The sequence below is a fragment of the Colobus angolensis genome, unplaced genomic scaffold, assembly GCF_000951035.1.
Source record: "Colobus angolensis palliatus isolate OR3802 unplaced genomic scaffold, Cang.pa_1.0 Scaffold4, whole genome shotgun sequence".
Lineage (NCBI taxonomy): Eukaryota > Metazoa > Chordata > Mammalia > Primates > Cercopithecidae > Colobus > Colobus angolensis.
Window position 1 is genome coordinate 8,240,146 of NW_012117376.1, and position 16,713 is coordinate 8,256,858.

At 51.0% G+C, this 16,713-nt stretch overlaps 3 protein-coding genes across 6 annotated transcripts in view; 2 read left to right on the top strand and 1 right to left on the bottom strand.

The window, feature by feature from the left end:
• Positions 1-13,573, top strand: part of BSDC1 (BSD domain containing 1) — a 33,053-nt gene extending 19,480 nt beyond the window's left edge. For all 4 annotated transcript variants that reach the window (XM_011955420.1, XM_011955421.1, XM_011955422.1 and 1 more), the window contains 6 exons: positions 809-924; positions 1,361-1,429; positions 1,596-1,674; positions 2,919-3,398; positions 10,154-10,257; positions 12,017-13,573. In XM_011955420.1, coding sequence (XP_011810810.1) covers positions 809-924; positions 1,361-1,429; positions 1,596-1,674; positions 2,919-3,398; positions 10,154-10,257; positions 12,017-12,049 — 881 coding nt within the window. In that variant the 3' untranslated portion in view covers positions 12,050-13,573. The remainder of the gene's footprint in view (positions 1-808; positions 925-1,360; positions 1,430-1,595; positions 1,675-2,918; positions 3,399-10,153; positions 10,258-12,016) is intronic.
• Positions 13,574-14,352: 779 nt separating this feature from the next.
• Positions 14,353-16,460, bottom strand: TSSK3 (testis-specific serine kinase 3). The gene is made up of 2 exons (XM_011955424.1): positions 15,823-16,460; positions 14,353-15,083 (listed from the first exon to the last, which is right to left on the bottom strand). The coding sequence occupies exons 1-2, from the start codon at positions 15,965-15,967 to the stop codon at positions 14,422-14,424; spliced, it is 807 nt and encodes a 268-aa protein (XP_011810814.1). The 5' UTR covers positions 15,968-16,460; the 3' UTR covers positions 14,353-14,421.
• Positions 16,389-16,713, top strand: part of FAM229A (family with sequence similarity 229, member A) — a 953-nt gene continuing 628 nt past the window's right edge. The window contains exon 1 of the mRNA XM_011955659.1: positions 16,389-16,688. Coding sequence (XP_011811049.1) covers positions 16,555-16,688 — 134 coding nt within the window. The 5' untranslated portion in view covers positions 16,389-16,554. The remainder of the gene's footprint in view (positions 16,689-16,713) is intronic.

The following is a 16,713-nucleotide window of genomic DNA, read 5'->3' on the forward strand; positions in this document are numbered from 1 at the left end:
CAGTTGTGCCACTGCACTCCAGTCTGGTGACAGAGCAAGACTCTTATCTCTAAAAAATAAAAAAGAGACAACTGAGGAAGTGTGATCCAGAGTGATTGGATAAGGGAGGAGATAGGATGGCCCCCAGGTTGGATAACCTTGTCAGATAACCAGGTGGGAAGGAAAATGAGCGCATGGTGTGTTTGCAGGTAGAAGTATCGGGGGTACCTGGACCTCTGGATCTGGGGCCAAGAGAGTAGCCTGGGCTGCAAAGAGAGACACAGTGGGAGGATGAGGTTGAAACTTGTGGTTTAGTGGCAATTATTTTGGGGGGAAAAAAGCCAGAGAGAGATGGAAAGGAAAGGAAAACGAAAAACCCACAGAGACTCAAATGGACCAACCAGAGAAGTGGAGGAAAATAACAAAGGAGTGAGAAACCAGGAGAGACAAGGGCTTCAGGAGGAAGGCAATGGCCCCCAGAGTCAGAGATGGTCACACGAGGGAAGACAGAGAAATAGATGTTGGCTCTGGCAGCTGGGGTCATGTGACCTAAGAACAGCTGTTTCAGAGATGAGGAGATTCAATAGCCAGGTGCCATGGGCTAAAAAGCAAGCAGGGATATGAGAAAATGGAGACTGCAGCCCCTTCTAGAGATCACTCAGGTGCCACACCCGCCCCTTCACCCTGCCTGACCCCCTACCCTTGGCTAAGTGGCTTTGAACACACAAGCTTTCTTCATTTTCCATGTCCAGCCTTAGGTATATTCTGTAGGCCCAGTGTTCTTTCCCCAGACCAAGGGAACTGACCATCAGCATCTGTCCCTCTGCAGGGCCCCCGGAATTGTTTGATGCCTGGCTTTCCCAGTTCTGCTTGGAGGAGAAGAAGGGGGAGATCTCAGAGCTCCTTGTAGGCAGCCCCTCTATCCGGGCCCTCTACACCAAGATGGTGAGGGCCCAGTCTGCAGGGCCTCAGCCAGCTCCAGGCTTGAGGTGTTGGGAGGTGGGAGGGACATGTTCAGAGTCATTGTGGCATCATCTGGCTCGGAGAGCACTGGGAGGCTCCGTAGAGCCAGACCAGCCATGTCCTGAGCCAAGAACTCACATGGGTGAAGCTGGTTTGCCAGGCTTCTGGCAATCACAGAATGGTGAGAAATGGAAGGGCCAGCAAAGCCTGATGGGAGTTCTTTTCTCCCTCCTTGGCTAACCCGGACTAGGAAGGTGGATCTGGCCGAAACTTTGGTCGGGGTGGAAGTGCTCTATCACTGCTAAGCCACTTACTGGGTCTGATATCCAGACTTGCTGGGAATAGACTGATAAGGCTGGGGACACAGACCCCACACAAATACTCCCAAAGTCTCACCTCCATTTTCCCCTCCCTCCAGGTTCCAGCAGCTGTTTCCCATTCAGAATTCTGGCATCGGTATTTCTATAAAGTCCATCAGCTAGAGCAGGTATGCTGGTCTAGCCTGGGGAGGTCCCCACTCAACCCTGGGGGAAGCAGGCTGGATTTATTGAGAGAAGAAAGGGATACAGGGTGCCAAGAGTTGTGGGATCAGGACCAGGATCTGGGAAGAGGGTGCCCTGACTGCCTGTGTCCATCTGCTCCCCCACATTCAGGAGCAGGCCCGGAGGGATGCCCTGAAGCAGCGGGCAGAACAGAGCATCTCTGAAGAGCCTGGCTGGGAGGAGGAGGAAGGTAAGAGGCGTTGAGAGGTGAAGGGCAAGTGACACATCTGTGCGAGACACTCTGGGCTGGGCCGGGCCATGCTTTCTGAAGCCTGGAGAGACTTGGAGCCCATCAGGGAAGAGTAGGGAATGAGCACATTGTATGTGCTGAGGATAGGCGGAGCTAACAAGGGGATATTGAACAAGGCTAGTGGAATTCCGATTTAGCTACAGAAATCCCGTGTGTCAGTTGGTGTAGATTCCCCTGCCAGCCCATGAACCAGCTGCCGCCTAGTCACTGGGGAGCTTCTTGAAAATCCAGATTCCCTTCCCCACCTTCTAAAGAAGACTGTAAAGAAGCGGCCAGACATGTATTTTAAACAAGCTCCCTGGTAATATTAATGCCCAAGCTGGTTTGGGAACCACTGAGTTAGGGAGGGAGCTGAGCATCCTCTACCTGTAGCTCAGTTTATAACAGCACGTTGGAGCCTTCTGGATGATATAATATTAATGCATTTCTTAAGTGTTTACACCATATGTCCAGGCTGCACGAAGAGCTTTACACAGAGTCCTTACCACAACCCTATTACCCCTCTTAAGGATAAAAGTAAGTTAAGAGTAAAAGTTAGGTGGCTTGCCCAATCATACACCTAGGATGTAGCAGAGCCCAACCTGAACCCAAAACTGACTCACTTCTGAGCCTTGGCTTTCTAATCTATAACAGCCCCTTGAACTGCATTGCTGGAAGCCCCCCAGGCATTAAGCCCCAGGGCTGAGCAGGACTTTGACTAGCAGGGAGTGTCTGCAGAAGCATTGTGATGGCAAAGGGGAGAGGGGAGAGCTAAATGACACTATTGAGTCTTTTTTTTTTTTTTTCGTTTTGAGACAGAGTCTCGCTCTGTCATCCAGACTGGAGTGCAGTGGTGCAATCTCGGCCCATTGCAACCACCGCCTCCTGGGTTTAAGCGTTACTCTTGCCTCAGCCTCCCGAGTAGCTGGGATTACAGGCATGTGCCACCACACTCAGCTAATATTTTTGTATTTTTAGTAGAGACAGGGTTTCACCATGTTGGCCAGGCTGGTCTCAAAAACTTCTGACCTCAGGTGATCCACCTGCCTCGTTCTCCCACAGTGCTGGGATTACAGGCGTGAGCCACCATGCCCGGCTTGAGTCTTGATCAGAGTAAACTTTGGCAGGAACCAGAGAGCTCCAAGGTTGTCTTAGGGCTGGCCAGGGTACATTTCCCTCTTGCCCCTCCCTTTCTCTCTCTACAGAGGAGCTCATGGGCATTTCACCCGCATCTCCAAAAGAGGCAAAGGTTCCTGTGACCAAAACTTCTACATTCCCTGAAGGAGGACCTGGCCCCCAGAGCCCCTGTGAAGAGAATCTGGTGACCTCAGTTGAGCCCCCAGCAGAGGTGACTCCATCAGAGAGCAGCGAGAGTGTCTCCCTTGTGACACAGATTGCCAACCCGGCCGCTGCACCTGAGGCACCCGTGCTGCCCAAGGACCTGTCCCAAAAGCTGCTAGAGGCATCTTTGGAGGAACAGGGCCTGGCTGTGGATGTGGGCGAGACTGGACCGCCGCCCCCTATTCACTCCAAGCCCCTAACCCCTGCTGGCCACCCCAGCGGCCTAGAACCCAGGCCTCCAGCCAGAGTAGAGACTCTGAGGGAGGAGGCTCCCACAGACTTACGGGTGTTTGAGCTGAACTCGGACAGTGGGAAGTCTACACCCTCCAACAATGGAAAGAAAGGTAGGTCTGGGCTGGGAGTGGTGGCTCATGCCTGTAATCCCAGCACTTTGGGAGGCCGAGGTGGGCGAATCACCTGAGGTTGGGAGTTTGAGACCAGCCTAACCGACATGGAGAAACCCTGTCTCTTAAGTACAAAATTAGCTAGGCATGGTAGCGCATGCCTGTAATCCCAGCTACAAGGGAGTCTGGGTCAGGAGAATCGCTTGAAGCCAGGAGGCAGAGGTTGCAGTGAGCCGAGATCGCGCCATTGCACTCCAGCCTGGGCAAGAAGAGCGAAACTCCATCTCAAAAAATAAAATTAAAAAAAAAAAAAAAGGTAGATCTGGAGGTCTAAGCCCATTGTTGTGTGGGGTCAGGGCCACCTCCCAAGGCAGATTTGTCTCCTTGTCCCTTTTTAGGATACTATGAGCAGATTTTTTTCATTTCCAATAATGATGACAGCTGCTATATATTGACTATTTGCTAACATGTTTCATTCTAAGTTGCACATTAAACTCTGAAATAAGAATGCATCTTACAATTGTTGGCATCTTAAGAGTCAGCAAAACAAGTTTAATGCTAGATCCCATGCTAAATATGTTATATGGCACTTAATTTCTCAGTATTACTGTCCTCATTTTACAGATGAAAAAAGTGAGGCCCAAAAATATTAGGTAACGCCCAAGTTCACATGGCCAGGAGGCCCACATTCAGACCCAGGGCTGTCTGACTCCAAGCCCATGCCCTTAACTAGCACACTGTGCCAATTTCTGTCTTTTTGGACAATTTAACCTTAACCCTGGCTTGGGAATCCCAGTGACATTGATGTTAAAGGGTCTTCGTCCTGTGTAGCCTTAGGAAAGTCATTCAGCTTCCCCAGGCCTTTATTATTATGAAATATATAAACAAAACTCATACGTGCAGTTTAAAGAAGAATAAAATGAACATCCATGAACTTACAGTGACCCAGCTTGAGTAATGGAGCTTTAGTTTCTTATCTGTATAATGGAATTTTAGACTGGAGACTCTTGAGTTTATGTCAAAGAGCAACCTCTGTAACTGCAGGAATGAAAGGACAAGGATAGCCTTGGTGTCAGCCTTTTTACCACATCCAAAATACCACTTCAGGTATGGCTGATTATCACTAAGAACTGCCCCCCTCGTAGTCCCCCCACCACCTGCACACTTCACACACTCATCCTCCTGTCTTTGCTAACACTCAGCACCAGCCACAGCCACAAAGCTTGCCCAGCAGGTAGGGCCTGGCCTGCTGGCACAGTAAGGGACTGGTTTGCCACAGTGAATGGGAAATGAACCCCACCTCACCTCTAACCTCTTCCCTAATGGAAAACATGGAGTTTCCAGTCTCCAACCCAGTGCCTCCCTTCTGACTGATCAGTGAGGTCATCCACTGGGCTCCTACCTGGTTTTGTTTTGTTTTTTTGAGGTGGAGTCTCACTCGTGTCGCCCAGGCTGGAGTGCAGTGGCGCAATCTCGGCTCGCTGCAACCTCCGCCTACCGGGTTCACTCCATTCTTCTGCCTCAGCCTCCCAAGTAGCTGGGACTACAGGCACATGTTGCCACGCCCAGCTAATTTTTTGTATTTTTAGTAGAGACGGGGTTTCATTGTGTTAGCCAGGATGGTATTGATCTCCTCACCTTGTGATCTGCCCGCCTTGGCCTCCCAAAGTGCTGGGATTACAGGTGTGAACCACCGCGCCCGGCCAAAGCTCCTGCCTGTTCTTTATGAGACACTGAGTGGGAGAGGGGCAGAAGCCCCAGCCTTTGTGAGGAAGCATAAAGCAGGATGGGCCAGTCTGGTACTGGAGGAGTTCAGAGAAAGAAGGAATCTCTGGACATCTGCGGTGTTTCACCGAGGAGACAAACCTTGTATAGGAGAGTTGACGAGTTTGGGGCAGGTGTAGGGGAGTGGTAGTCTAATCTGAGGGGGCCTACAAGGACCAGCTGGCAAAGGGCATGGGGCATGTTTAAGGGGTGATGACCTAAACTCACTCTTCTGTATTCTCTCCCAGGAGAAGGAGGTACAAGAAGGGTGAGTAGGTTGACTCAGAAATAGAACTTTGGAATTTAAAACCTTAAGCTGGATTCAGAAGGTTGCCCTTGGGGCCATAAAGCAGCAGAGCATGGATGCTAAGGGTGTGGGTTCTGGAGTTCAGACAGTTCTGGGTTCAAATCCCAACTTGGTTCATAAGCCATGTGACTTCAGAAAGATTACTAATCTTCTGTAAGCCTTTGTTTGCTCCCCTATAGATGGGATAATTGTTTCATGATAGATCCTTAATCAGAGCAGAAATTTAAGTAGAGCCCTGCTTTGGGGAAATGATAATAGAGGTAATATTCTCTGAGCACTTTCTGTATGTCTAGCTCTGTGCTAAGCACTTGATATGCATGTTACTCAATCCTTACAAAAGCCCTGTGAGGGCCGGGCGCGGTGGCTCAAGCCTGTAATCCCAGCACTTTGGGAGGCCGAGACGGGCGGATCATGAGGTCAGGAGATCGAGACCATCTTGGCTAACACGGTGAAACCCCGTCTCTACTAAAAAATACAAAAAACTAGCCGGGCGAGGTGGCGAGCGCCTGTAGTCCCAGCTACTCGGGAGGCTGAGGCAGGAGAATGGTGTAAACCTGGGAGGCGGAGCTTGCAGTGAGCTGAGATCCGGCCACTGCACTCCAGCCTGGGCGACAGAGCAAGAGTCCATCTCAAAAAAAAAAAAAAAAAAAAGCCCTGTGAGATCTGTGTACTTTTTCCTATTTTTCTAGTGGTAGGAACCTGAGATCAGTGACACCCAATAAATATTTCAGAGAGTATGAAATAGTCCTGTAGGAGAGGGAAGAGTAGGTGATGGGCCTGACAGGTATAATAGGGTTACTGGGTGGATGGTCCCAGGACCCTTGTGATTGTACATTTTAAGTGACACCATCAACCTGTTGTATTTTTGTTCATCACATTCAGTTGCTTAGGTGCAGGAACAGAGCAGATGGGGAGTTGGATCTAATTAGGTTCAAGTTTAGCCAGGTAAAATCAGTGGATAAAGAAAGTCCGCTGGGCCTGGTGGCTCATGCCTATAATTGCAGTACTTAAGGGAGGCTGAGGCAGATGGATTGCTTGAGCCCAGGAGTTCAAGACTAGCCCTGGCATTGTGGTGAAACCCCATCTCTACAGAAAATACAAAAAATTTGCCAGATGTGGTGGCACATGCCTGTAGTCCCAGCTACTCGGGAGGCTGAGGTGGGAGAATCCTGAGTGGGGAGGTTGAGGCTGCAGTGAGTTGAGATCGCTAAACTGCCCTCCAGCCTGGGTGACAGAGCTGAGACCCTGTCTCAAAAAAATAAAAAGGAACGAAAAGAAAGTATGTGCAAGAAGTGATAAGAATGATGGCTTATAGAATATGAGCTGAGTAAGGGAGAGAATAAGGGATAGTGAAACAGTTGGAGGGTTACAAATTATAGGTTTCATTTGGAATTGGGCTACAGAGGGTAATCAGAAAAAATTAGTAGTGGTTGGAGACTGGATGGAATTGAAATTATAGGAAAGGTAAACATAAGCTCTTAGCCACTGTGCTAGGCTGCCTCTACTGCCCTTGGGGCCTGTGAAAGGAGAGGCTGAGGATGTGCTACAGAAGACCCACCAGAAACAACTGTAGTCAGGTGGGAGGAAGCCAGAGTCTTGGACCAGGCTGGAACAGTGGGAACAGAGTAGAGGAAATAAATCTTAAAAGGAAGAAAGGGGGCTTGGAGACAGTGACTCCTTTTTCCTCTTGGGCCCACGTCCTAGGGTGACATAAGGCTTGGTCTCTGGGTTCAGCAGAGTCTCGTAGGGTACCCTAGCCAAAGGGTTTTTACTGGGTCCCAGGGTGATTCCTGTCATTGCAGAGCTGCTTCCCACCTACATTTTGTCACAGGATTCGTCTATTCTGAGAGACTGGACTTCTTTCTGCACAGGAAGGGACGAGAGATTGGGGCAGGCCTGTGGCCTGGAAGGAGCCTAGAGGTTAAGACCTCATTTCATGACTGACTGTGTAACCTAAGAGCAGTATTGCCTCTGTTTCTTAACTGGGGAAGCAGAGGGCCAATTAAACAGAATAAAATGAGCTGTGAGTGACAGCACTACAAAGTTAGCAATCGCCTGAAAACTTCCTTTTTTTTTTTTTTTGAGACGGAGTCTCGCTCTGTCTCCCGGGCTGGAGTGCAGTGGCCGCATCTCAGCTCACTGCAAGCTCCGCCTCCCAGGTTTACGCCATTCTCCTGCCTCAGCCTCCCTAGTAGCTGGGACTACAGGCGCCCGCCACCTCACCCGGCTAGTTTTTTGTATTTTTTAGTAGAGACGGGGTTTCACCGTGCTAGCCAAGATGGTCTCGATCTCCTGACCTCGTGATCCGCCCGTCTCGGCCTCCCAAAGTGCTGGGATTACAGGCTTGAGCCACCGCGCCCGGCCAAAACTTCCATTTTCAAAACCAAACCAGTAGAATTCCATCCTGAAGTCTTCAGTTGTAGCACAGGTCAGCTCTCTGCCACGTGCACATTGTGATGGAGGTCTTAGTGCTCTCCCTATGTGACAGGACAGGACGGTGGAAGGAGGCAGATGGCAGAGAGAGCCCAGCTTCACATCTCCCTGTGCCACCTGAAGCCTTCGTTTCCTCATCTGTATACAGGGACTGTTAATACCCACCCAAGAGGTAGACGTGGAATATTCCAGAAATGTTAGTGGATACTCTGTTCTCTACCCCTGAAAGGGTCTGCCGTAGCATTTAAGCCTGAAGAGATGGTTTCAAGTCCCTAGAGGGCAGCCTGAGGTTAGGGAAGGCTGTCATGGCCACAGACAAAGCCCTGAAGTGAGGAAGCAACCAAGAGTCTGGCTAACTCACCGGAAGCCTGTGGTGACAGCCAGATGAATGTCACCTAAGTATCCTGAAGGCATAGAGAGATGTACGTGCAGAGTCAGAAGAACTGGGTCTTGGCTGCCCTGACTTGCTGAGGTACCTTGTACAGAATGACTTAACTCTGAGACAAGGCCCTTAGAAGAAAGGCAGCACCATTCATTACATAGCCATGTGTATATACGTAATAGGCACTTTATATTCATACCTCTAATTCTAACACCACTGTTTCTCAAACTGCAGGCCCAGGTCTACACAGAATGACACAGGTACCTGCTTGCAACTTACAATGCAGCCTTCCCAGCCACCAGCTAGACCTGCTGAGTCTTTGTTGGGATCGGGGGGTGGGCAGGGTAGGAGTCTGCATTCTAATAAGCTTCTCCAGTGGTTCTTTGCAGAGGGTGCTTTTATCCATATTTTATAAATAGACTGAAGCCCACAGTGATTTGCCCAAGACTACACAGTGAAGGAGTAGGTATTCAACCCAGGTCTGCCTGGCCCCAGAGACCATGCTCTGGCTGGAAGAGAGAATGATGCAGGAAACCATATAAGGAATGTGGGAGTGGGGCTGAGGGGTAGGTCTCAGCACCGAGGCATCTGGTGGGGAGTAGTCAGAGAAGAAGAAATGAAGATGTTTACTGGTCATGCCATTGGAGGATGAGGGACCCAGTCTAAAATTTTTAAAGGTACTTAAAAAAAAAGATTACAGGCCAGGCGTAGTGGCTCACGCCTGTAATCCCAGCACTTTCGGAAGCCAAGGTGGGCGGATCACAAGGTCCGGAGATCAAGACCATCCTGGCTAACACGGTGAAACCCCGTCTCTACTAAAAATACAAAAAATTAGCCGGGCGTGGCGGTGGGCGCCTGTAGTCCCAGCTACTTGGGAGGCTGAGGCAGGAGAATGGCGTGAACCCGGGAGGCAGAGCTTGTAGTGAGCTGAGATCGTGCCACTGCACTCCAGCCTGGGCGACAGAGCAAGACTCCGTCTCAAAAAGAAAAAAAAAAAGATTACAAAGTAATATGTGTTCATTTTTGGAAAAAAATTAAGAAAAATCACCCCATGACCTCATCACCTAGAGATAACTTTGCTAGTGTATTTGGATATCTTGCTCATCTCTTCTGCATGTGTACATGCATCTGTACATGCATCCGTGGGCACTTTTTTTTTTTTGAGACGGAGCCTGCTTTTTCTGAGGTAATAGTTTAAGGCTGTTTGGCATGGATGTGAAGTTCTCCAGCCTAACCTCTGACAGCCTACAGTGTTCCATCATGTAAGTTACTATTTACTTGTCTAACTCCCTGTCAGTGGACTTTCACATTGTTTCTAGGTTTCCATCACTATGACAGCACTGCAGTGAACATTCTTTGCTAAATTCCTGACTGAATCCAGGATTTTTCCTTAGAATAGATTCTTAAAAGTGGGGACCAGGCGCCGTGGCTCACGCCTGTTATTGCAGCACTTTGGGAGGCCGAGGCGGGCGGATCATTGAGGTCAGGAGTTTGAAACCAGCCTGGCCAACATGGTGAAACCCTGTCTCTACTAAAAATACAAAAATTAGCCGGGCATGGGGTTGTGCTCCTGTAGTCCTAGCTACTTGGGAGGCTGAGGCAGGAGAATCGCTTGAACCTGGGAAGCGGAGGTTGCAGTGGGCCAAGATCGCACCACTGCACTCCAGCCTGGGCGACAGAGCGAGACTCCATCTAAGAAAACAAAACAAAACCAAAAAGGTGGGATTGCTGTGCCAGAGTGAACACAGAATGTAAAGACTTGCGTATTTGTGAGACCCTTTTAAAGTGTGCCATCTCCCTAGCTACACTCTCTTCAAGTGCCCCTTCCCTGCCTCCTCCTGCTTTTCACACTGTGGCTCGTGGTTCCAGGCTCAAGCACGGACATCAGTGAGGACTGGGAGAAAGACTTTGACTTGGACATGACCGAAGAGGAAGTGCAGATGGCACTTTCCAAAGTGGATGCCTCCGGGGAGGTGAGTGGGCCTGGTGGGTCAGAGGGACGCTAGCCTAATGGTCCTGGGTGTGAGAACTCTCCCCAGCCAGCCCAGCTGTCCCCTCAGGAGGGTCACTGCTTCTGTCTGAGGTGACAGGTTGTGGGAAAGGAGCTGGAGCTTCCTGCTCAGACCCACAACAGTGGTCATCAGTAGGCTCCACTTCCCCTCAGTTCCAGGGTAGATAGAGGGGAGAGTTCTTGACCTTAGCTCTGTATCAAAATTGCCTGAGAAACTGCTTAAGAAAACAGATGCCGTGCTGGGCGCGGTGGCTCACACCTGTAATCCCAACACTTTGGGAGGCCAAGGTGGGAGGATTGCTTGAGGCCAGGAGTTCAATACCAGCCTGGCCAATATAGTGAGACCCCATTTCTATTTTTGAAAAAAAGAGACATCAAACCCTGCCTGACCTTCTGAGTTGTGGTCCCCAGGTATGAGGTCTGAGTATATACTTGGCCTTGGAGACAAAAGACCAGTGTGATCAAGGGCAAGTTACTTAAGCTAAGACCCTGGTTCCTCATCTAAAACATGGAATTGATTATTGTAAGACCTGGCTTATAAGCTGTAATGAGGTGATCCATGTAGATACCTTAGGGCTAGTGCCTGAGACATGGTGGCACTCAGGAGACATTAGTGATAAACCCCACAAAACCCATTCCAGTTATTCAGCTCAAAGAGGCCTTGGTACTGTTATTCTTCACTACCTCTCAGAATCAAAAGTGGCTCATTTAGATTTAGAGGCTGGAACAGTCCAAAGCTCTCCCAGCTAATTAGTGACAGGACTGAGGCTGCAGCCCAGATATCTGATTCATGTCAGCATTACTTCCACCGTCACATAAGAACCACATGAGTCCTTCCATCGTGTAACTCATGAGCCTGTTAGAAAGAGGTGGACAGATGAGAGAGACCTGTGAAGGGCCTCCTTTTTCATGACGGGAAACTGAAGCCTTGGGGGAGTATTTTATCTGCAGGAATATTTTGCACTTGTGACTACCTCAGTATACCCAGGACAGAGAAGGCCCATAGTGCCCTGTCAGGCCACAGAGGCTTGCTGGCTTTTTGTGTCTTTGCAGCCCCCTTTAAAACCTGATGTGCAATACACCTGAGCATTCTAGAACCTCTTATACCAGGACTTAGCTGACAGCAGGCCAAGAGTAGGAACAAAGCAAGAAAAGGTTCTGTGGGGAGACTTGAGCTGGGAATTAGGGTGTTGGTGCCCCTAGTGAAGACCTAGTGGGCACCTGTAGGCCACTGCCACCTCTGTTTTTAACCATAGTGCTACTCGGGGAGTGGCCCCCATTCACCCAAAGGCTAAGTAACTTGCCCTTGATTACACTGGTCTTTTGTGTCCAAGGCCAAGTATCTGCTCAGGCCTCCTAAGTTATCTGCATCTCAGAGCCATGGCATTATCTGCTCAGCAGGAGGCAAGTTCTCCTTAAAGGACTGGGGCTGACTTGGTTCCTGTAGGCAGCCATCACCTTGTGGTATCTGGTGTTGGTTGGCGGAAGCGTTTCCTTTAGGTCTGAAATAATCAGAGCAGCAGGCCCACCCCTCAAGCAGAGGGCAGCTCTGCCCCTCAGACACATTCCTTAAGACTAGGGGTTCACTCTCAGTAGGGGGCAGAGTATGGCCTAGGGTAGGGGATGGGAGGTGGCTCTGCTCAGCAAGGGGAGGTTAGGTCTGGGCCTGACTCAGGAGTAACTATGTGTTTGTGATCTCCATTATCCCCTCCCATTTGCAGCTGGAAGATGTAGAGTGGGAGGATTGGGAGTAAGGGAGCCAGAGGGAGCAGCTCCCCACCCATGGCATCTCTCGCCTCCCTCGTTCGTCTCAGCCCAGCCCTGGAAGACTCTGACTGAGAATGTCCCCCCAAATCTCCTTTGCCAACCAGAGCTCTGGCACAGATTCTGGTGGCTCCCTGCTGGCCCTCTGGGCCTCTGCTCATGCCTGGAAAGGGGCTCTCTAAATCCCGGCCAGGAACTCTGACTTGTGCCAACAATAGGATGACCCAAGGGAGAGGAAATCTATCCCCTGTCACCAGAAGAGCCTGTGTTTTTCTGCTGAACACCCACTGTTCCTGAGGATTCCTGCTGGGAAGTCCCAAGGGATAGTTCTAGCCCTTCTGCCTGTGTAGACAGAAGTTAAACCACCAGTCTCTCGGAGGAAGCCGAGACAACACACACTGTCCACCATAAGCAGGCAGGGAGGGCCACGCCACCTACCCTTGGCTAAACAGGGACAGCAAACACATTTTGGTTCCTATCCCAGTGGGTAAGATGCACTTACCTCTGGGAAATTTGCCTCTCCTCTCTTGGGAATCTCCCCTTCCCAGGCATTTTCCATTCCTGGAAAGGCTCCTTTGGGGTTCAGAATCCAGAGACCAAACCCTGACCCACCTCCTTCCTTTCCTCCAGCCCACGCTGGTCTGTCCCTATGCCTTCCCAGGGCTGCTTCATGTCAGATGCACCCAAGTCCTTAGCCCAGCTGTGCCACCTGCAGGAGTTCGCTCTTGCATTTCTTCCCCTCCCCAAGAAGGGAGGGGGCCACTTGAGGCCCTTCTGTGTGTTGCCTGGCCGGATACCTTGTCCAACCAGCTACCCACCTCAACTCCCCTGTAGCTTAGGACACAAAACAGCTACCAGCGGTACAGAGCGGTGATCACAGCCGAGTACTTACAACTCCGGTAAGCCTAGCTTCTCCGCCTCGGCCCTTCTGCTTCTGGAAGGGCTATCCTGGGGGTGAACTTGAAACTCTCATCAGGCTTCTGCAAAAGCTCTTCTTCCTGAAGACAGACCCAGCCTTTGCGTTCTCACCCTCCAGTCTGGTAAAGCTGCACCTCTGGGGGAATGAGGGGCTACAGGAATCTCTGGAGAGCCTGGTGCTTCACGATGCTGCTCTGGTGATTCTTGCACCTAATCTGGTGTGCTCACCCGCGAGTGAAAGGGATCGTGGTCAGGGACACCGGGAGAGTGGGGTCACTTCCACTTCAAACCTTCAGTGAGGGGGTGGGTTGGAGAGAATGCTGAATCTTTTTTTTGATGGGATGGGGTTTTTCTCTTTGTAATTATTTCTTTAGTTTAATTAACTTTTTGGTTGTTTGTGCAATATTATATATTTTAAATTATAATGCATCTCCCCAGAGTATTTTGTAGCTGGGAAAAGAAAAAAGGAAAAAAAAAAAGAAAAAAGATTCTAACAGCTGTTAGTTTTATAATTAAAAAAGAAAGAAAAAAGAACTTTGTCCTGAACCTTTTACAGACTTGCCGTTAACAGCATTAAAGTGATTCAACCGAAGCTGGAAGGTGTCTGGGGTCTGTTTTTGTCCCCTTGGCAGGTACACTGGGCCAGGGCAGGACTGGCTTCCCACTTGGAGCCAGAAACAGGGTAGAGGGATAGCCTGGGTCCAGAGGACATCCCTTGTCCTCATCCCAGATTCAGCTTTGCCTTTGGGATGAGAAAAGGACAGGGCTCCCAACAGGCCTCTCACTGGGACAAGGAGTCAGGAGGCCATCTCTGCACTCCCAACACCTCTGCTTTTCTTTGGAAAGGAAGTTGCAACAACAATGGCTTCAGTTCTTGGTCGTTTTTCTCCTCTCCTCCCCCTGTTTGTATATAATTCTGGGGTCTATTTTAATTAACTTTAGTATGAAAATCACTTGTTAGGCCAGGCACGGTGGCTCACACCTGTAATCCCAGCACTTTGGGAGGCCGAGGCAGGCGGATCCCTTAAGGTCAGGAGTTCAAGACCAGCCTGGCCAACATGATGAAACCCCATCTCTGCTAAAAATACAGAAATAGCCAGGCGTGGTGGTAGGTGCCTGTAATCCCAGCTACTGGGGAGGCTGAGGCAGGAGAATCGCTTGAACCTGAGAAGCGGAGTTGCAGTGAGCTGGAATCGTGCCACTGCATTCCAGCCTGGGCAACAGAGCAAGGAGGAAAAAAAAAAAAAAAAAAAGGCAAGTCTGAATGAGGCGCTTTGATCCCATGAAGATCTCTAAAAGGAAAGAGTAGTAGTAAGGCTGGGGTAGATGTAAGTTTTAGGATAAGTGAACTTAAGGCGTAAAATATATATCACCATTTTAGAAGTGGATTTTTGGGTTTGCTTTCTCCCCCTACTTTATTGGGGAGCACTTGCCATTGCTTTTATCAAGTGCTTGCTAGCCATGGATGCCAACTAACTTCTTCAATTGAAGGCCGGAGGATCATGTCGGGTTCCAGGAGCCTCTTGAGCAGGTCCTGGCAATCGGCCGAGATGCTCAGATGAGTGGGGAAGGACACCCCCTTCTGCTGCTGCCACAGCATCTTGGGGATGTCTGTGTCGTCAAAAGGTAGGCTGGCACAGAGCATGACATACAGGACCACACCCATGCTCCAGACATCACCTTTCTTGCTATCATGGGGAATGCCCTGTAGCACCTCAGGGGCGGCATAGGCTGTGCTGCCGCAGAAGGTCTGGCTCAGCTCCCGGCGCGACTTGGGCAACACCTTGGCAAAGCCAAAGTCAGTCAGCTTCAGGTTGAAGCCCTGCAACAAGGCGTTCTCGCATTTGAGGTCCCGGTGGGCCACGCCACAGCCATGGCAGTAGCGGATGGCCTCAACCATCTGACGGAAGAGGGCCTTGGCCCGGCTCTCAGGCAGTGGCCCGCCATTCAACACGCAGTCAAAGACATCCCCTCCCTCAGCCAGCTCCATCACCAGGCAGATTTTCCCGTCGGCAGACTCCAGCATCTCATACACCTGGATGATGTTCTTGTGTTCCAGGGTACGGACAATTTGGAGCTCCCGAGGCAGGAATCTCTGGATAAACTCTGAGGAAGTAAGGGGAGGAGAGATGGGCTGGCAGATAAGAAAGGCCCACCTCCTCACACCTGTCTCCTGCCTTCCAACTTCTGCCCACCTTGTCTGGGTCTTATTTCTTGGCTCCCTTAATGGTCTTAAATGTGTCTAGCTGCTTGGACATTGCAAAGAATGTTCTCTATTATTTTTGTCATTAGTGTATCATTCACAAAAGAACCACTCCCACCAGCCTCATGGACTGTTGAGCAGTCTGTGAGACTGGATATCAAGGTGCTTTAGGTGCTTTTAGACAAAACCACAGAATCACAAATTATCAGGCCTGATTTGTCCACAGGCTGGTGAGCCAGCTCCTCCCGCCGCTGTCCCCTGACCCCATAGTTCTTTCCATGAGCCCTGTCTTCCTTTTTCCCATCTCCACAGGCCTTGGCACCAGCCCCTGTTCTCTACTAGCCCTGGCTGTGGCCTCTGCCAGTCTCTGTTTCCCTGCCGGAAAGGAAAGCCTGGCTCAGGTTTTGCCTCTGAGGATCCTTCACCTCATGCCACTTTAATCTTGCATTTTGGGGGGTGTAATGTTCTTGGACTCCCAGAATCCCTCTGTTACCCACTGACCCACTCCAGAGCTGCCATCGGGCTTGCTTGGTTCCAGGCCAGTGGGAGCAGGGAGTGGTCGAATGATCTTTTCAACAGGAGGAAGCACCCACCGCCTTCAGCCAGCCCTCCCTCCTTCCCTCCAAAGGGGCCCCAGCTCACCTTCTGGCCCTCCCATCTTGTCTATAACTTTAATTGCCACTTTTCTTTGGTGTTTTTTGGAAAATGCTTCTTTGACTTTTGAGTAGGTCCCTTCCCCAATGGTCTTGCCCAGCTGGTACCCATTGGAGAGCAGAAAGTCCTCCATCGTGTCTAGTGCCTCCTTCCTATCACCCTTTCAGCTCATGCTGCCTCTGCGAGGCAGCTCTACTCCACCATCGCCTTTGGCCTGCTGCTTTTCTCCCCGAGGACTTCATCCGCAGCCGCCCCCAGCGTTAGAACATTGTCTGGACACAGCAGCGGGTGGTGGGGGGAGAGAGGGCCAGACATTTTTAAACTCGGGCGCAATTGTGATGTAAATGCTGTGTGACCCTTGGCCAAAATGGGCAGTGCCCCTACCTGCCCTCACTACCACCACCAAACCCAGCCCGGATTAAGTCACAGCCTATCCCACCCCCACGCCAGGCACTGAGTCGTCTGGGAGGGCGCTCCTCGGCGTCTGTGTGGGCCGGGAATGCTCGGCTCCTTGGCGTGGACGCCGCCTCGCGGCGGGTTGCCCTGGCCTGCTGCGCCCCCATCGGGTGGCTGGGGTCTGCGCTACCCCGTCTCCAGGCGCCATGGCCAGATCCCTCCAGTCCCCGGTTCCGCCCGCGCTGAGTGCCAGGGGCGCCGTTGGGGGTTCTCCAGTGGGAGGAACGGGTTCTGTGAGGTCAGCGCGCCGCGGCCCGGGTCACAATGCTGCCCTCCTCGACGCCCGGGTCCGGGCACGCCGCAGAGACCTGCCCGGCTCCGCCTGGACCGGAGCGTTCTCCCGCGGCCAGCGCTCGGGCAGCTGCTTCCAGCCTGGGACCGGTCTCAGCCTCCGGGAGGTGAGCGACGGCCCAGGGGGCGGGC